At 37.6% G+C, this 21,499-nt stretch overlaps 1 protein-coding gene across 4 annotated transcripts in view; it reads right to left on the bottom strand.

Annotated features, from left to right (window-relative positions):
* NEO1 (neogenin 1) overlaps positions 1 to 21,499 on the bottom strand; it is a 249,381-nt gene that overhangs the window by 105,552 nt on the left and 122,330 nt on the right. For all 4 annotated transcript variants that reach the window (XM_021667498.2, XM_021667500.2, XM_064382335.1 and 1 more), the window contains exons 6-7: positions 7,642 to 7,796; positions 5,806 to 5,926 (exon numbers count right to left, since the gene is read on the bottom strand). In XM_021667498.2, the coding sequence (XP_021523173.2) occupies positions 5,806 to 5,926; positions 7,642 to 7,796 (276 nt within the window). The remainder of the gene's footprint in view (positions 1 to 5,805; positions 5,927 to 7,641; positions 7,797 to 21,499) is intronic.

Genomic DNA, 21,499 nt, shown 5'->3' with positions numbered 1-21,499 from the left:
CTGAAAATTGGGATGCCTGTTTTTTTGTCAAGCCATTAGTGTGAAAGAGGTTAATCTAGTCAGGAATTGAGCTTGGAATGGATTTTATTATTATAGTTACCTTAAGTATACCATAGGTTTCAAATTCCTCTATTGGGAGACTACCATTGCCCTGTGCTTAGAAGCCAGAGGGTTTCTCTCTCTCTGTTGTTTTCTTTCCTCTGAGTTTTCAACCACTCCTGCATACCAATACCACAGGATATCCCTCTATGCTCTTGACCTTTCCCAAACAGCAGAAAGCTTTTGTTAGTTGCTGTGAGCTCATGGTTGAGGCAGCTAGAATTCTCCATTGTTCTGGTCCAGCCTCAGTCTTAAGTGGGCCCTATGGCTCTTCTTCCTATGGCAGCCAAAATCTGCTTTGTATTTGTACTGGTCTTAAGTAGAAGTTTCCTACTCTTCCCCTAGTAGTAAAAGACCTCTCCTTGGTATTGCTGTAGAATCCTGAGGCCCAAAATGATTTCTGCACCTTTCAGAAGTAAAAGGTTTTCTCTTCTACCCTTTCCCCAGCATTAATGGGTCTTTGCCTGAATCTTGGGGACAGGGGGGTTCCTCCCATAAGAAGCACAGGAGTTTGACTTCTAATCTCCCTTCAGAAACTTATGAAATAAGAAAGTTTTCTGCTCCTCCCCGACTGGTTTAAGGCTTAAAGGGGAAGGGTCTGAGTAAATGGGAAGGCCTCTGTCCTGTCTCCCAGGCACAAAGGCCTCTCTGCAACTGCAGATCATCACTTCCTTCATCTCTAACCACAGAGATGGCTTTCTGTAGTCTCCTGCTTTTGCATCCTTTTAATTGGGAGTACTCTGTGGAGCCACAAGGAAAAGCGTTTGCAAGAAAGTGTAAACTCCCTTTGGGTATGGGGCCCCTAGACATTCCAAACTAGCCCATAGTTGGCCTTGTGGTTAAAGGCCTTTCTTTTAGTTAAAACTCTAGTTTTCCTCTCACTCACTTTTACAGTAGCCATCTCTTTCTCTTGTATTCTGCCAAAAGTGAAACAATACAAACAATCTATGCCTTTGGGGGGGTTGTGTGGGGAGGGTTGTCCTTTTTGGAATTTAGGTTATTTGGTTGCTGATATGGTTCAGCTGTGTCCCCCTCCAAATCTCTTCTTTAATTGCAGCTCCCGTAATTCCCACATGTTGTGGAAGAGATACCTGAATCACGAGGGTGGTTTCCCCCATACTGTTCTCATGGTAGTGAGTAAGTCTCACAATATCTGATGATTTCATAAGGGGTTTCCCCTTTCACTTGACTCCCATTCTCTCTTGACTGCTGCCATGTAACATGTGCCTTTTGCCTTCCACAATGATTGTGAGGCCTCCCCAGCCACGTGGAACTGTGAGTCCATTAAACCTCTTTTTCTTTATAAATTACCCAGTCTCGGGTATGTCTTTATCAGCAGTGTGAAAATGGACTAATACAGTTGTTTTGCATGCTGAGCTCTCTCAAGAGAACTTACAATGTTGTAGATTACTAACCTCTTTGTTGTGGTGAGAGTGGGATTTTCTTTATATACCTCTTTATATCCTGAACAGAAGTGGAAATCTCCTTCCACTTTGATCTGTCTTCCTTTTCTATTTTTGTAAAGGTGTCACCATTCTCCTAGTAATAAGGTTTGGCTGTGTCCCGACCCAAATCTTATCTTGAATTGTAACTCCCACAATTCCCATGTATCACTGGAGGAACCCAGCGGGAGGTGATTGAATTATGGGGGTGGGTCTTTCCTGTGCTGTTCTCGTGATAGTGAATGAGTCTCACGAGATCTGATGGTTTGGAAAAGGGAGTTTCCCTGCACAAGTTTTCTCTTTCCCTGCTGCCATCCATATAAAATGTGACTTGCTCTTCCATGCCTTCCACCATGACTGTGAGACCTCCCCAGCCATATGGAACTGTAAGTCCCAAACCTCTTTCTTTTGTAAATTGCCCAGTTTCAGGCATTTCTTTATCAGCAGCATGAAAACAGACTAATACACCTAGTTTCCTAGAACTTGGGTAAACCCTGGAAGTATCTCTGACTCTTCTATAATAATGTATGATGTTCAATCAGTTGACAAAGTCTCAATCAGATAAATCACTAACACCTCTGATATAGTTTGGATCTCCGTTCCTGCCCAAATCTCATATGAAAATGTAATCCCTAATGTTGGAGATGGAGCCTGGTGGGAGGTATTTGGGTCATGGGGGAAGATCCCTCATGGCTTGGTGCTGTCCTTGAGATAGTGAGTTCTCACAAGATCTGGTCGTTTCAAACTGTGTAGCACTCCCCACCTCACTCTCTTGATCCTGGTCCTGCCATGTGAAATGCCTACTTCCTGCTTGCCTTGCACCATGATTGGAAGCCTCCTGAGGGCTCCCCAGAAGCCAAGTAGATGTCAGCACAGCCTGCAGAATTGTGAACCAATTAAACCTCTTCCTGTACAGCCTGCAGAACTGTGAACCAATTAAATATCTTTTCTTTATAAATTACCCAGCCTCAGGTATTTCTTTATAGAAATGCAAGAACAGACTAACACAATCTCTTTAGTAGGATCCTTTTCAACCGATTTCTCTAGTATAAGTAGTTATCATCTCATAATGGCCTCTTCTAACAATATTCCTTCAACCAGCTTGCACTCTGTCTTCCTCTCATTAAACCTGATTTCATCATCACACTCATTACACATGGCATTGTTTTGATTATTTATAATCATGCAATCTGATCCTATTCTATGGTTAAAGGCTACCTTACTACAGAAACAGGTCTTCTATTGTATTTCCACACTGATCCAGATTTTCCTTTGAATTAACACCTAGAAATCTTACAATTCAAGGCCTATTACAAAGGGGACATCTTACATGAAAAAATCCCCTGATCACACAGAATTCCTCTCTTCTGAACTGTATGCTGCTTTATTTGTGCTATGAAAATAACACTAATCTGGACTGCTATTCCAGTTTTATACATGTCTTACATCGCTTATTATATTGTAAACTCCAAAAAAGCAGAGATCAGATCTAATAAATTGCTGTATTCCTTCTTTTAGCTTTCCCATATAAATATTTATCTTGCAAATTAAAAAACAGCAAAACACAAAAAAACAGAATAACATGACACTTTCCTTCTCATAATCTATGCATCTTTAATGCATGCCCAATAATGTCACTAAAAAATTTCATCAGCTCCTAAAACACTATTCTCAAAAAGAGAGAAGCAAACACACTATGACTACAATGTTTATACTATCCAAATAGTTTCAGAGGAAAGCCCAATTAAGATTAGTTTAGGGATATCCTAGCATACTTAGCCATTTCTACTGTTACAGTTAGATTTGTAACAGTAATCTCAAACACAAATATATTGAAGTGCCTTTGCTTAGTTCCACGTAAATAAATATACCCCAAATAGCCATGAGGTTTACTAAGAAAAGTCACTGTCACAAGTAAAAAGCAATAAGCCTATCTACCTCACTAATTCTGCTAGTGCCTTATTTGGTCATTGTACTCAGGCATTTCACCAGGATGGAAAAATGGCACGCTTCTCCTAAAATCATTTCCAATATACAGGGAAGGGTATAATCACCGACAAACATAAGAAGAAAAAAAAAAGCAGTTCTAATATTTTATGCTTTCTTGTAACAGTACTCTCAAGTATATTTTTCAAAAAATAGCATATAAAAATCCTACATATATGCCACGTTAGTGAAAAGCCAGAGTAGGTGTCATCTTTGCCAGTTAGCTTCCCTGGCCAAACTACCATCATCAGAGAAATCTTCCTGGAGCCACACCAGTACCTGATTGTATTTGACTTGGATAAAAGATCAGATGTCTAAAGTGGCATCTTTTTCATGTATTCTTGAGAAATGCTCAAAATGAAAAATGCTTTAGTTGCTAAAACAAGTAAATAATGCACCTAACAGGTACCCTTATCAATTTAATACAGAACTGTTATCCAGTAATTCAACTCTTAGTAATTTAGTATAAGGAAATAATCACATAAAAAGTTCAATACATCATTGTTTATAATTTTTTTTAAAAGTGCCAATCTAAATGTTAACCAATATAAAATCAGTTATATAAAACAAAGTATATATATACTATTCAACAATAAACAATATTGATGCAGATCAACTGCTGACATAGAAAGATGTACACAGCATGCTGTAGCAAGAAAACAGGAAATTATAAAACCATACACAGTATTCCCAGGTGGCAGGATTTGGAGTGTGTGCCAGTTATCAATTTATTGCCTCTGAGCTCCAAATTCACATTTCACTGCCTATGCTGCAAAAAACAGAGCCACTTCTTTATATACTTTTCCTTTGCCAGTTGGGACACGTATTAAACTTTATCAATAGAAGGCAATGGAGACACAGTACAGAAAAAAGGAGTTTCCTTCCTGGTTCTAGTGTACTACCATGGCAGGCTCCTATAGCTAGCAGCTTCCCCTAACACCTGACCCACTGGGTAGTTTTGTAGCAGAATGCCTCTGGTGAGACACTTCACTGTGAGCAGTTTTCCCTAACTCTCAAGAAAGGCAATTTTGAGCAAGTTTAGAGAGCAAAGCACCACATCAACTTCTCTGCCATCCAGTAAAGCATGGTTATACTATCTCCAACAGGGTCTGGATCTCAGGCTTAAAAAGAGGGGCCTCTTCCTGAGGGCTCTATCTCAGACCTAGGGACTGTAGTTGCTCCCGATAGTTGCCATGTTTATATTGTCTAGCATTCTCTTTACTTCTTACTAGTCAAACCTTTGTTACTCTAATCCCAATATCAATGCTAATTCCTTATGTTAAACCTCTGCTCAAATTATAGTGTAAGTTCCCTAACTTGAGATACAGGATGGATTTTTTTTTCTTTATACTTTTCATTGTTATACGATTTTTTTTTTTTTTTTTTTGAGACGTAGTCTCACTCTGTTGTCCAGGCTGGAGCGCAGTGGCGGGATCTCAGCTTATTGCAATCTCCACCTCCCAGGTTCAAGAGATTCTCCTGCCTCAGCCTCCCAAGTAGCTAGGACTACAGGCACACGCCACCACGCCCAGCTAATTTTTGTATTTTTCGTAGAGACAGGGTTTGACCATGTTGGCCAGGCTGGTCTCGATCTCTTGACCTCGTGATCCGCCCGCCTCAGCCTCTGGTTATCTGAATTTTTAAATAATAAAGTTGGTTTTTTGGTGATAATCAGAAAAGGTAATTTACTTGTATTCTGGAAAAACTAAAAATTTCAATGCAAATCATTAAACTTTTCTAAGAAATGTGGATTTGAGAAACTAGTGCCCATAATTTTAACTTATGTTTGATATAGTAGTCAGGGTTTTATGAACGTTGATTATTTTGTGCCAACAGCCCAGTACTGTCATTTATATGTAAGCAGAAAACAATGAGCTATGCTTCCAAAGTTATTTAGTTTTCTTGGTGTTTGAATGTTATTTTCCATAAGTGTGTTAATAAAAGTGTAAAGAATTGGGAAAAAAAGTTTTTTTGTATAGGGCAGAAATATATTTGTGAGATTAAGATGACTAATTCTTAAAAAAATCTTAATTTATTCAGACTCTATAATATTTAGTTTTTCTTTCCTTAGTAAAAATTGCTTTTCAATATTATCCAAAATTGTGTTTCTAGGTAATTCTATGTAATAGAAATGATTTAGACTGCTATTCTTTTTCTCTTAGTTATGCCACATGTTGGCCTTTACTAACGGGTTATCAGCCATGAGGTATTTGGACTGACGGGTGCTCATTCATCAAGCACATGGCCTCTAGCAACTGACTATTTCAGCCCCTCTTACCATGTTCAAGGATTATCAGTTGGGCTCCAGCTTGTGCATTTCCAACATCATTTTCAGCAATGCACTGATAGAACCCTTCATCTGATTTCACCAGACCCAAAACTTGAAGATTATGTTCCTTCTGAAGAAGAAAGACATAAATAAAATTTCATGATTTAACTGATAAATACTGGATCAAAATCTCAAAAACATGCTCTTTTTAGGGAGGAAAAAAACAAAGTTTTAATGATTCAATTATTAAAGATTAGCCACCTAAGTACCTGTTAACTCAATTTCATACCAAAGCATTGGCAAGGTACCAATTTAACCCAATAGAAAAGTACATACTGTCATTCACAATGAAGAACTTAATGCATAGAAAGTCATACTCTCACTATTTGCACACTTATACCTTTGCTTGGAAGAAATCTGGCAGGCAATACCATCTGACCATAGTTAAAGTCCAATTTGTGAATTCAAGGTATAATTTTTCTTAAGATTATCTGTAATATCAATAGTTCTAACAGACTAGACTACAATAAATTAAATGAAGCCATGTGAGCTTTCTATAAACGAAAAAATACTACATGAATGTCAACTATTATTATTGGGCCAGGAGCAGTGGCTCACATCTGTAATCCCAGCACTCTGGGAGGCAGAGGCAGGAGGATTACTTGAGGCCAGGAGTTCAAGACCAGCCTGAGCAACACAGTGAGACCCCCATCTCTACAAAAAATACAAATTTAGCTGGTCAGAGTAGTGCGTGCCTGTAGTTCCAGCTACTCAGGTTGGCAGGAGGATCACTTAAGCCCAGGAGTTTGAGGTTGCAGTGAGCTATGATCACACCACTGTACTCCAGCCAGAGCGAGACCCTGTCTTAAAATAAAAATAAAAATAAAAATAACTATTGTTACTGGTATAATATTGTTTTAAAATTTTTTAGTTTCCAAATATTGATTTTAAAAGGATATATTAACTATAACAGATTGCTTTTTAATGTTAAATACTTGTGAATTACTTTTTGTAACAAGAGATCAAGCATTCCAAAAATAGAAAATATATTTCTAAGAATGAATTATTTGTAATGAATTACTTGTAATTTGTAATGAGATATTTTCTTTAACAACTATAACTATCATTTTTATGAACATCATGTATAGATCTCAAGGTATGTCATTAATCTTTATTACTAAAGCTGGATAATTCTATTACTAAAATGTTAGATAATGATAATATTAGTGTATAATATCTACTAAGCATTTACTATATATAACATATAGTAAAAAGAAATTATGGCTGAGTATTCTTAAATATATTTGACACTTTTTAAATGAATTTTTAAAAAAGAATCTTTATTGCTACAACAATTGTCTGACACTGGGTCATCCTTATTTTGAAGGGTCTAGGCAGCATCAGTATATGATTTCTGGTTAAGTTCTGTATAGTCAGTTGCATTCTTACATATTATCTTTTCCAAAAGGATCATTTCTGCTCCTTGAACAGAGAGCTGTGAAGACAACTGGAGACACACATACACACATACCTGTGTGCTAATCATTAGCCAGAAAATGGTGACAGCTGTGATTAAGAGTGCCAGTGTATTCGAGTTAAGAGTCTAGACACTAGGCTTAGGTAAGCCACTGACTTGCTATGTGATCTTACATAAGCTACCAAAATATTTCTGGGCTCAGCTTTTACTGGGCATCAGCCAATGAAGGTATCATATTCTATGCGAATTCTTCTACGTCGTTTATAGTACATAAGCTAGTATATATAAGATAACTGATCTCTTGGTGACTACATTTAAAAACATTTAAAGGTTACAGAAATAAACATACTTCTTTGAAAAATACTTACTACAATCTTAAAGTAATCACTTGGGATAACCATATCCCCATTTTTGACCCACTTTACAGTTGGAGTTGGTTTTCCAGTCACTTCACATTCAAATATAATATCCATAGATTCGTGAGCATATATATTAGTAGGTTGCTTCAGGAATTCAGGTTGAGCTTTAAAATAAAAAGGAAATTAAGACATTAATTAAAACAAAAATAGGTAGCTATTCATATTTCAACCAATTTTTTAAATCATAAAATCCATAGGATTTTTACTCATTATTTGAAGCTTTCACATATTTGTGCAAAAGCATAAAACAAATATATAATAAAAATACATGTTAGGAATAGAATAGCTTTTAAAATGATTTGCTGGTACAACTGTTTTAAAGATAATTTCTGAGTTTCCTTATTTGGAACTATTTATTAAGTTGACTATATATGGAGAAATTAATGTCTAAAAATAAATATTAAGGACTACTTCCCTAAGATTTATACAATTTTCTAAGAGGTATAATTAAAATTCAAAGAGTTGATAAAACCTTCCTTTTCAATCAGCTTGATGAGTAAGAACAAAAAGTAAAACAAATGTCACATTAGAGTCCTTCAATAGCTCACTCATGCAACGCACTCCTACTACTAACATCCCTCATGATATGCAATGGTTTTACAGGGTGACGGGGAAAGGACAAGATTATTTGAAAAAGTCTGAATATTCCAGTAGCTCCCTTTTCACATGCCCCATAGTTGTAAACTGCTGACGTACAAATAATAGATCATAATATTTTTAATTAGAAGCGTTGAAGAAGATCATCTAGTCCAGCACCCTACCTAATGATGTAATTTCCTATATGACATCCTTGACAAAGGGTCTTAATAATCCGTGTTTGAAAAGTGTGAATGACAGGAACTCCCTACATCACAAAGCCGCAAGCTCCACTGAAGGCTAGTTCTATGAAATAACAACAACAATGGCAATGACAGCAGCTTTATTTACAGTTGACCTAAAATCTGCCCAGCCTGCTGGGATTTAGACTGAAATTGTGTTGAATTTGTGGCAACCTGACATCTTAAAAATATTGTCTTCTTTTCTTTTCTCTGAACACATTTATCTCTCCATTTAAGTCTAATTTCTTTCAGAAATGTTTTACAGATTTCAGTAAGCAAAACTTGTTCATACTTTGTTAGATAAATATCTAGGTATTTCAAATATTTTTGATGCTATTCTTTACATTTAATTTCCAGTTGTTCTCTTCTAGTATTAGGAATGAAAGTGATGTATGTGTATTAACCTTTTATCCTGTGGCCATCCTAAATTTTCTCATTAGTTGTATCAGCTTCTGTAAATACAGTTTTGGGATTATCTACATAGACAAACATGCTTGTCTATGAGTAGCGACATTTTACTTAATGCTTTCCAATCTCCCTTTCCTTTTTTAAAAAGGAATTTTTTTGGCCTATTGCACTGTCTAGACAGGCCCTAGAAAGAAATCCAAACTAGCTATATAACTTAGGTAAAGAAAAAACAACAACAACAGTACAGAGAAGAGGTAGAACCCAAGGCAAGCAGAAACTCCTCCAAGGAAGGAAAGAATGTATAATCTTAAGAAACAAGATACATTCACAGTGATGGAAGATCCAGAAAACATAAATTGGTACAACATGAAATCAGGGAAATCTATTAAGAGCGAATTTGACTATCCTCCTATCCAATGACAAGCCATTTATATTTATTCTTTTGTAAATTATCTATATAAATATGCTGCCATTTTTCCAATTAGAGTGTTCACAATTTTCTTATCTATATATAAGAGCTTTTCGCATAATGAGAGTTATTATTTCAAGGCTCTCAGCTCCAAATCTGTCCTCCTTTGCAGTAGTGGATGTGGACCTTCATCAGCTGGTGCTTTGTTAACAGCACAGGGGAAACCGTACACAAAGCAGAGTGATGGACTTAATTTTCAGGTTGAAGGATGCTCTTCTTTTTGCCCCTATGGTGAGGCTGATTGTGAGCGACCCAGTAATGATCACCCTCCTGTAAGTTTCTCTAGCTTACTCCAGCATGTGGCTTTCTGTACACCAGCTCTGATACACTGCATCCCACTGGATAGAGTCCTCCACACCAGCTCCAACTCATGTCATCCCAGTGGGCAACTTTCTGTTTAACATCTATCCAGCCCACAGCACCCTACCAGGTGCTTTCTGCACATAAACTCTGTGGCCTCCCAGCAGGGGACTTCCTGTGCCCCAGCTTTGGCCCATAGCTATGTTCTTTGACAGCAGCAACACTTTCTCCACTAAGGTCCAAACAAGAGTCTTCCTGATTTCTGGATTCTCTCCGTCAGCTCAAGAGGTAGTCATAGCTAATCCCTATACTTACTATTTTTGTATTCTTTAGAGTTCTTTTTGCCCCTTTTAGTAAGTAGATTTTAATAGTTAACCCTTTTTTATTTTTTTTTTTTGCAATGGAGTCTCACTCTGTTGCCCAGGCTAGAGTGCAATGGCGCGATCTCGGCTCACTGCAATCTCCGTCTCCCAGGTTCAAGCGATTCTTGTGTCTCAGCCTCCCAAGTAGCTGGGATTACAGGCGTCCACAACCACGCCTGGCTAATTTTTGTATTTTTAGTAGAGATGGGGTTTCACCATGTTGGCCTGGCTGGTCTCAAATTCCTGACCTCAGGTGATCCACCTGCCTCGGCTTCCCAAAGTGCTGGGATTACAGGTGTGAGCCACCGCAACCAGCCATTAATAATTCTTTATATTAAATTTTCTCTGTTCAAATGCCTAGTGTAGTTTCTGGCTCCTAAATGAGCCCTGACTAACACAGTAATCTATGAACCCCTTGTCTTCATGCTGCCAATGTTTGTTTCCTCTTTTGTCTTGAACTTAAGACATCTATTGCAACGAAGTTTTATGTTTTCACATGGTAAAACTTTTAAGTCCTCTCCATTTTGGCATCTGTATTTCACTATTTTTACTCCAAAAGCTTTCCCTTCTTCAGTACTATAACAACATTCACTTATATTTTCTTCTAATATTTCTATGAAACAATCTAGACTTACTAAGTATCCAGCTTTACATTTTTCTAAGTGGCAGAATCAGTCATCCCAAAAAGAATGACTGATTTGAAATATTTAATACTAAAATCTATGTATTCTTGGGGGTTTATTTCAGGACACCAATTGGTTTCATCCATCTGTCTATTCCTGGATCAGAATCATAAAATTATTATAACTATGCAATATGTTATAGTATATGGTGGAACAAATATTCTTCCTTTATTTCCTCAAAATTTTTCTAACATGTTTGTTTAGTGTTCTACCCCTCAGATAAATTTAGACTCATCTTATGTTAAGTTTGTCTGTTTCTTCTCAAAGCAAACAGACAAACAAGAACTTGGAGTTTTCATATGAGCTGCAATCAATTTAGATGCAGGAAAACTGAACATGCTTGCAATTGTGAGTCTTTCTATTTAGAACAAGGTTACTTAAGCTTACTTGTGTTAAATAAAACTTATGGGAGGCTACTAATGTGGACTGAGCTGCTACTCTAAAGATCAAACCAGAGTGAACCAAAATGAAGTCACTCGTGCTGAAGTTCCACATCACCAAACTGAATCTAAGTTATTTATCTTTCCTTCTGAGAAATTAGGAGAGTGTGTGTGTCAAATCCCCAAATGGGACAGTTTTAGCCAACATAAGAAAGTCCCCTCTGCTCTGACTCTTACAATGAAAGTAATATGAAGCAACTGATGTTAACCAATCCACTTTCAGCATGTCGTTTCTTTGTTCGGCTCAAGCTACCTGCAAAAACTAACTGTTCTTCCTGCCCAGTGTAGTGCTTATCTGTTCTTTAGATGAGATGCTGCCTGGCTCATGAATTACAATTAAAAGTCATTATATCATTTAACTAAATTTGTAAAAATTTTGTCTTTTGACTCTTGGATATTCTTTGATAATGATTTATTGTAAAGCAGTTGTAAAAGCTAGGAGTCAGGAGACATAAAGTTGAGTTCTGGTTCTACCACTGGACATTTTGCTAAATACAGGTATCAAACCCCTGCGTTACTAAATAAGGAATTCAACTAGACTATTCCTAAGTACACTAAGAAGATCTTTAGCCAATGATTTATAACTTTAATATATATCTTTGATGTGTGACAACATATCAAAGCTAACATTCATAAGTGCTTTCCACTTATAACCATTTAGTTTCCACACGATTCTATTATTTAGTTATATTATTTCCATTTTATAGACAAGGACACTAATACACAGAGAAGCTAAGTAACTCCATAGTATAAAGCTTAGTCAGTGACAGATCTGACTTTTGAACCTAGGCAGTCTGACTTCAAAATCTGTATTCTTTTAAAAAACTTTTTATTTAAGAGAACAGAATAAATCCCATGTACCCATTATGTTGATTCAATAATTGTCAAGTCATGATCAATACTGATTCATCTATGCCTTAATCCATTCCATTCCCAACTTCTATCATATGCACAATTATTTTGAAAGCAAACTCCAGGTATTACATTATTTCATATATACATATTTGAGTAACTCTATAAGCCAAGAACTCTCATTTCTAAACATAACCATGATACCAACATTAGGCTGGTATCTAAAATAACTTCTTGGTGGGGCATGGTGGCTCATGCCTATAATCCTGGCACTTTGGGAGGCCAGGGCAGGCAAATAGCCTGAGGCTGGGAGTTCAAGACCAGCCTGGCCAACTTGGCTAAACCCAGTCTCTATTAAAAATATAAAAATTTGCCAGGCATGGTGGCGCATGCCTGTAGTCCCAGCTACTAGGGAGGCTGAGGCAGGAGAACTGCTTGAACCTGAAAGGTGGAGGTTACAGTGAGCTGGTTTTGCACTACTGCACTCCAGCCTGGTTGACAGAGCAACACTCAAAAGAATTTCTTAATATCACCTATTACCCAGTCAGCATTCACATTTCACTACTTAGCCAATGTTCTCACTCTATCGCCCAGACTGGAGTGCAGTGGCGTGATCATGGCTCACTACAGCCTCAACCTCCCAGATTCAAGTGATCCTCCTGCCTTGGCCTCTCAAGTGGCTGAGACTACAGGAATGTACCACCATACCCAGCTAATTTTTTGATTTTTTGTACATAGAAGGTCTGACTATGTTGCCCAGGCTAAACTCAAACTCCTGAGCTCAACAATCCTCTTGCCTCAGTCTCTCAAAGTGCTAGGTTTATTTATAGGCATGAGTCACTGCACCTGGCCTCTATGTTCTTAAAAATGATCTACTTTATTCAAATTGGGCAAACAAGGTGCATTCACTGGTGCTGTTTCTTAAGATTTTTTTTTCATCTACAGATTCCTCTTTATCTTTTGTCTGAAATGTGTTTAAGAAACCAAGTCATTTGTAACATAAGGTTTCCCTGCTATCTGTCTTTAGCTGACAGTGCCACAGTGGTATTTAATATGTTCTTTCTGAAAGCTCACAGTTAAATGTAGAAACTTGATGGGAGTCAGGCTAATTTTTTGTTCCCCTGAGACTACTTCAAAGGCAGTTCCATGTACATCCATCCGGAGGTTCAACATGTGTGTCTATCTCTCTTTTGGTGATGTCGCAGAAGGAGACCCCCTCCTCCTGAGCTTCTAAGGCCATTTCCCCTTTAGACTTCTACATTGCATCTCAAAAGGAGAAGTTAAAAATCTGCCAGAGAAGGAACCAGTTGGTGCTTCTGGTCAGGTCTAAAGGATTAAACCCCCTACTGCTAACCACAACCCTATCTATAGATCTCGGACATGGTATGGAGGAATTTTCCCTGGAAGGCATTGTTCTTGCTCAACTGCTTAGACTCCCACCTAGTGACATCCCCCACGCTCTTGACCCTCTCACATGTGCACCTCTCAGACTGTAAGCCTTTAAAAGAGGACAAGATTTTCTAGTCAGGGAGCTCGGTTGTTGAGGCATCTATGCCGCAGCAGCTCCTGGCCGAATACAATTACCGCTTCCTTCTCTGTTCGGTGTTGGAGAGGTTTGTTTGCGGCCCTCCTGCTTCAATGTTAACAGACTTTGGTTATCACTACCTATCAGGAGTTATAAAATATTAATACTCTCAATCTATCACTCATTCTATGAAGAGAAACATGTCTTACATTACTTAATATCGTATTCTCTCAGTTATTAGGATAACCCCACAATTATTTGGTTATCCTAAAGTATAGTTCTTTGAAAAGGGACAGAATAAATGCTTGATTTTTTTCCCTTCACATATGTCTTCAAAACAGTCAGCTGGTTTTCTAATAACTCCCACAAAGGTGATTGTTGAGGATTTTTCTTTAAGTATTAAGTGCCCTTAGTTTAAGATATATTTGTTTTGTTTCCATTCACTGAAGGTGTTACTATTCTTTTGATTCTTAAACTATCCCATATTTGACGAATGGAGGAAGCCAAACACACTGAAAGCTGAGTCCTTTCTGACATGACTTCAGTTTATGGTGACTGCTCTTACGCCCTTTTTGCGGACAAAGTCAGCGATTATGTATTTTTTAAATATAAACTTCATCATGATTTCCTACTGAAATTTCCAATTAAGTCCAAGACTATAGGTTTTAGTTGAATCTTAATTTTACATCTGTATCTTTCTCTCATGCCAAAAATCTCTGTTCTCAATGACACTAACATAATTACTCATTTGCTTCATCCTACACCCATAGTCTCAGAATAAATATTTGCACTAACAATATGATAACAGAAAGCAACTGAAGATTTTTTGCAGCTATTTCTGTCCTTAGAGTAAATCCCGCTAGGTACATTATAGTCCAATTACAATTTTAAATTTATATGGAATCGTAACTTTTACTTAGAATCGTAACTTTCTGTGTGGCTATATTACCAACTGGATACACCTTTAGAGGCTCTTGTTTCATTTTACTTTCCATTTTCAGGAACTACTTTGTAAAATTTTACATCTACAAAGACAAGCTATATTCAAACAAATCTACCTTCTAACCCTGTTTCTCTCATCCTATATCCTCCTTTACCCTATTGGTAACCACTTAAAAATTTTTATGGTTTATTATTCCATTATGAAAATTACAAGCACACACTCACACCCACACCCACAATTTGTCCCCGCTCCTCTTGTTTAGATTACATATGATAGCATACTATTTTTTTCTACCTTCAAAGCCTATACTCTTAACTATTGAGATATCATGTTTCCAAAGAATTAACATATTCCTTGAGTCTAAAGAACTGAAAGAACTGAAGCTCCACCTAAGGCAGAATAAGTAATTACTCTGGAAAACACAGCAAAATCCTCTTCCAAAAGCAAAAAAAAAGAGTAATTTCAGTATGCATTTTTAGTAAACAGCCTTTCATAGACTATTAGAAAAAAATCATCATAAGCAATGTTCAATTAATCATTACTTTCCTTTTCATGAATTATAAAATAATGCCCTTAAAATGTTCTCTGGATTTTAACTACTCTGTAGATAGTATTCACACCAATTAAACACAATGTAAGAGCAGATGTTTGTGGTTGGGAAGTTAAATTGATAACCAGAGAACAAATGAGTCAATTACCATACGAAAATAAGTGTTGTAATGGAAGATTATGCATTTTCTTAGCAAAGAGATAATTAAGATTCAAATCCTCTTTGACAGCTCCCTATCCCTTCAAATGCCATTATCATTTCAAGAATAATTTTAATTGCTAAATGTACAAGTAGAATTTAATACTAAAACATATTATACTTGCAAAATTCTTTTACTAGAAACATCACTTAATTCCATCACTGTTACATAATGCTGAAAATTGCCACTTAATTCAAATAGAAAACAATATAGGGCCAACACCAATGTTTCAAGGTTACTTAATTATGCTGTGATTTGGAAGACAACGGGTTTTCATTTACATTAGCTCTGAATTGTTGCGAGTTTCTCTTGTTTCATTTTAAAGGTTTATGCACTGAAATTCTTATTAAACTCTGTAAGGAGAGAAAGAAATCAATTTTGTCCATTTTATGTTAAACTGCTTATTTTCTGTAATTCACAAATTTACATCTACATCCTTAAAAAAAAAAAAAACTCCAACAAATAACAACCAAGCATCTAACAGTCTGAAACCCCTTCAGGGATTTTGTTTGACAAGTCTGCTGTTGGCACTGACTCAACTAACAAAGCAAGAATATATTTGAATTCTGACATTTCTTGAGTAAGTTCCCATTCCAATGAAGGTGAGCAGGTTTCTCCTCAACCTCCAGGAGAAATAGGTGACATCATAACTGTGAAGTAATATTAACAATGTTGCCACTCAACTATGAAATTATATTTGTCTTCTTTCATCCCAACCCTGCCCCTAGTCTCACTGTTTTTCCCTTACCTTAAACTTCAATTTGGCTCATCCATCTGACCCTAATAAAAAGTATTTCTCAGCCAGCGCAGTGGCTCATGCCTGTAATCCTAGCACTTTGGGAGGCCAAGTTGGGTGGATCACTGGAGGTCAGGAGTTCGCGACCAATCTAGCCAACACGGTGAGACCCAGTACCTACTAAAAATATCAAAATTAGCCAGATGTTGTGGTGCATGCCTGGAATCCCAGCTACTCAGGAGGCTGAGGCAGGAGAATCAACTAGGAGGCGGAAGTTGCAGTGAGCCAAACCTGCACCACCACACTCACGGCCTGGGTGACAGACGGTGATTCCATCTCAAAAAAAAAAAAGCATTTCCTTAAAGAAGCGTTTCCTGACACACAGACCCTCAGTTTTCCCTGTTTCTAGCCCTTGACTACCCTATTTACTATTGAAATTTCAGTGGCCTAAACCATAATAGGTGCTCAATGCATATTAGATTTTTATTTCAAGGACTCTCAAGTTTCTTAAGGATTCAATGCTTTGTATCATTCTTTCTCCTAAATCCACTCTTGCGTGTCTGTCTGACTTTCTATATGAGTTTTAAATTTTGCTTTTAAATGTTTACGATGATGTAAAATTTTAATAAACATGAAATTTCAGCACCAACATTTGTGCTCATGCTTACATGTTAGCTCTGTGATCACAGGATTTAATTCTAATGCAATGGTCCTCAAACTTGGGATCTTAGGGTCTAAACCTCTTAAATTAGAAAAACTGCACTCTATATATTAAAGTTTTATTTTGAAAAATTCACTAAAATCCTTATTAAATATAGGCTCCACTTCTTTAACAAGGTTAAACATACTAATCTTTGCTTGATGTCTCAGTATTGTATGTATATACAACATCTAACTTATCCATTCATTCATTCATGTTGGAAGTAAATGCTCATTCTCCAATGTTGCCAAGAAGAATTAGCACTTAGACTAAGTTTTCTCAGCAAGGCGATTTTACTTCCCGCAGAAAGGGTACCACTCACCAGCAGTGTTGCCACAAAAGTGCAATGAACAAAGGAAAGGTGAGAATATTTATCCTTTATGCAGCTGGGTCCCTATTGCTGTGTCCTGCATCCATCGGCTGGAGCCGGGCCTCACAGTCTAAACTAAACCTGATTGGCTAATACCTTAAAACTTGCCTAAATAGGGAAGGGACAGAAAAGAACAAAGAAAAGAAGTTACTTATAAAAGACTTGACCTACCCAAAATAAGGAAAGGTATGTGTTACAAATTAAGACATGCCTGGGCCTGCCTGGGCATGTGTGCTAAGAAGCAAATAGAGTCAGGCTTTTTAATGCTAGAGAGCAAGGAGATAGAATATGCTTCACTTAAGGAAGAACTCTGCTATATCCTTCAATTCATCATCGTACACTTGCGTTGTTTCCATGTTTCAGCTATTGTGAATAATGCCGCTATGAATATGGATGTATAAATATATTTTTAAGACCCTACTTTCAATTCTTTTGAACATGGACCTGAGATGGAGCAGGAATCCCGAAAGGGTCTATGGGCCTCTGCAACCCCCAGCAAGGAAATAAAACAAAATATTGAGTTCCTTCAAGAGAAGTTCCAGGCCCCTAGCTGGCCCTGAGAAGCAAATGAGCAATTTGATAAGCAAGAGGGTAATAGTAGCTTAAAACAACAGCCAAGGAAGTCAGAGTCACGGGATGTTTGGTCCGACACAGAAACTAAAGTAACATCTTAACATATGTTCCTGAGTTGTTTTTCAGAAACCTGGACCCCACCAAATGAATCTTTTGGCATGTAGACCTCAGATAAGGGGGAATTGAGGACTGAACATCTTTATCCTAAAGTTCTCCCTATAAGACCTAGGGGAAGTCAACACTCATGAACCAGAGCTAATATTCTTTTCTGCTGATCCCTAAATTTTAAAACAAAGCTTCTCTTCCTTAAGCAACTGCAAATCTGAAAATCTTTCAATCTATCTATGACCAGTAAACCCCACTTCAAGATTTCTCGCCTTTTTAAGTCAAACCAATGTATAATCTCCATGTATTGCCTTATGATTTTGCCTATAACTTCTACTTTCCTGAAATTTCCCCCTGCCTTTATAAACCCTTGCTCACAAGCAATTGAACAGTTCAGGTTTCAAGCATGAGCTACCCAATTCTCCTTGCTTGGTGTCCTGCAATAAATGCCTCCATTTCTCTTGCTGCAATCCCAATGTCAGTGTTTAGCTTTGCTGCACTGGGTGGGCAGACCAAAGTTCGGTTTGGTAACATGCCCAGAAGAGGAATTGGTGGTTCAAATGGTAATTCTAGTTTTTCATTTCTTAAGGAGCCACCATACTTCTCACCAGTGACCATACTTTTTGCTATACCACAAGTGCACAAGGGTTCCAATTTCTCCATAACCTTGTCAACACTTGCTATTTTCTGCTTTTAGAAAGAAGCCACCCTAACAGGTATGGGGTGGTATCACTGTACTGAGAGAGGAGAAAGGAAGAAATCAGTAAGGCAGACAGTTAGCGTGGGTCATCAGTTGAATTATTTCATACAGAACATCCTGAAAAATCAAGCTGCAGGCACATATAAGGAAACTTGCACAGGAGGGCTTGCCTAAGACATGTCCACAGACACACAGATAAGAAAGGCTACACAGGTTATTTGCCCAGACATGTCCACAATGGAAAATCCCATCTCTTGATACATGTGCAGTAAGGGGAACAAAGCAATATGGAGTAACTCAAGCTAAGGGCCTGCATGCACATTAGGAGGATGGGGTAGAGCTATCAGAAATTTGCACCTTATGTAAATGAGATACCCAGCCATTATCGGTTTCTTATAAAAAGCCTTTGCATTCAACTGTAAAAATGGCAACCCTCTTCTGGGCCCCCTCTCTGCTGTGGAGAGCCTTCTTCTTTCCCTTACTAGACTTTTGCTCCTACCTCACCCTTTGTGTCCATGCCCCTTAATTCTCTTGGTTGTTGAGACAAAGAACTCTGAACTCCGGGTGATACCTCACAAGAGACTGCTACATTGTGGTGCACTGGTGAGACTGTAACAGTACCATAAATGTTTTTGTACCATTTGATATTTTACCGTGCTTGTTGACTATTCAAGAAAATTATTGACTACTGGATGGTTTGAGTTTACATGTGCTCTGATTCTCCCTACTGATCTACAGTTGGAATTTTTCTGTTAACTGATAGTATTGTTTGCTTTCTTTTCTCCATCTCTCTATTTTCCTTTTTATCATTTTCAAATTTAAGTAGTTGAAAAGTACTCAGTATAAAAGGTGTACAGACACAGAAAACACAAAAGCCCCCTCTTTATCAAGCTTCAAACTTCCTGTCAATACCAGTACCCTCCCTAGGGAGAAATAATATTCATCTTTGGTGTGTGAACTATCCAAACATTTTTCTTTGTATTTAAAACACCTCTCTCTCTCTCTCTCTCTCAATCTCTCTCTCTTCCCCTTCTCCCCCTCCCCCTCTCCTTCTCTCTTACTTGTTTTTAAAATATAGACTGGAGACTAGGCAACATAGTGAGACCCCCATCTCTCCAAAAAAAAAAAAAAATTGGCCAGATATGTGTCACATGCCTACAGTTTCAGTCACTCAGAAGGCAAAGGCAGGAGACTGCTTGAGCTCAGGAGTTCTAGGCTGCTGTGAGTCAAGGTGTTTTTGTATTTTAGATTTTGATAAATACTGCCAAAGGCTGTATCAATTTCATATTCCCGTCAGAAAGTAACTTTCAACAAAGCGATTCAACGTTCTACTGCAGGTTCTAGTTAATTTAATGAAATAAGAAAGAGGCTGGGCACAGTGGCTCATGCCTGGAATCCCAGCACTTTAGGAGGCCGAGGCAGGTGGATCACCTGAGGTTAGGAGTTCAAGACAACCCTGGCCAACATGGTGAAACCCCGTCTCTATCAAAAATACAAAAAAATTACCCAGGTGTGGTGGTAAAATAAAAAGAAACAAAGTAAAAATATAGAAAAGAGTTGAAGAAATCCAACCCCTCTCCCACACATATATCATAGCAGTGACTGACTACTTAGAATATTCAAGAAAATCTCTCTCTTCTGGAGAAATTCCAATGTGTATTACTGTCCTATTTGTAGTCGGGAGGGACTCCAGTGATTACATCAACAGGAATAATAATTACACAAACTATAGTAGGTCTAAAGGCATGTTACAGCCTTTCCACTCAAAGTGTAGTATAGGGCCAACAGCACTGGCATCATCTGGGAGCTTATTAGAAATACAGAATCTCTGCCCCCACACCCCAAACCCTCTGAATCAGTTTCAGCATTTTAACAAGATCTCCAGGTGCTTTGTAGGCACATTAAAGTTTGATAAACATTGCTTTTGGGCATTTAAATACTGATTGTAGTCCTGTATGTACAAACAGAGAAATCTAAATACAATAATGTCAAAAAGCAATTTGCAGAGCAAACTAGATGATACAGTATCTGTTAATCAAAAAATACATTTTTAGATGTAAATGTATGTGAATGCTTTTTGAAGACCTGAAAGTATACACACTAAACTAATGACAACAGCTATCCTCCGAGGAAAGGGGTGGGAAGGGGGATGGGGCCATAAAGGAGATTTACTTTGCTGACATGGTTTGATGTTTTAATAATGTTACTGCATTACTTAAATAATTTTTAAAAGAAAAATAAAAGCCAAAAGAATAAGGTGAAAAACTATTAGAATGAAATATAAATCTCTGGTAAACTAGCAGAATAAATAATTAACATGTTTTTTGCTGTCACTCACATTCTTTTGCAACAACAAAATAGAAAATGTAAATCCAAAACCTAATTCATCATAACTACAAAAGCAATAAAATAGTTAGATATGCACCTAACAAAGAAAGTACAAAACCTTTAAGAAAAAGATGTAATTTTATTAAGGAAACAAAATATTAAAGAGTGGCCTGGTTTGAGTCCATCCTGTATGGCTGTTCTCTTAAGCAGCAGTTGTTCATTTCCATCTGATTTCTCTCCCATCTAAGTGTGTGCCAACACCCCATGGAAGATCCAGTGGACATGAACATGAGCCCCTGAGGCCTGAGGACCATGTTTTTCATTGTGAACCAAAAGCGGACAAAGATTACCACCTTAAGGTGGTAATGATGAAAATGAGCATTAGTTATCTTTAAGAATGGTCAGCTTAGAGGCTGGTGCAAATGATGAACTGCAGATTGACACAGAGACAATGAATTACAAAAGCAGTCCAATTAAAATAATACAGATAACTGGCCAGGTGTGATGACTCATGCCTGCAATCCCAGCACTCTGAGCCAAAGTGGGTGGATCACTTGAGGTCAGGAGTTCGAGACCAACCTGGCCAACACAGTAAAACCCAGTCTATTAAAAATACAAAAATTAGCTGAGCATGGTGACACATGCCTATAATCCCAGCTACTCAAGAGGCTGAGGCACGAGAATTGCTTGTACTTAGGAGATGGAAGTTGCAGTGAGCCGAGATCACACCACTGCACTCTAGCCTG

This window comes from Aotus nancymaae, unplaced genomic scaffold (genome assembly GCF_030222135.1).
Source record: "Aotus nancymaae isolate 86718 unplaced genomic scaffold, 86718_ANA_hifiasm-v0.15.2.pri h1tg000003l, whole genome shotgun sequence".
NCBI lineage: Eukaryota > Metazoa > Chordata > Mammalia > Primates > Aotidae > Aotus > Aotus nancymaae.
This window is presented reverse-complemented; position numbering and strand designations above follow the sequence as displayed.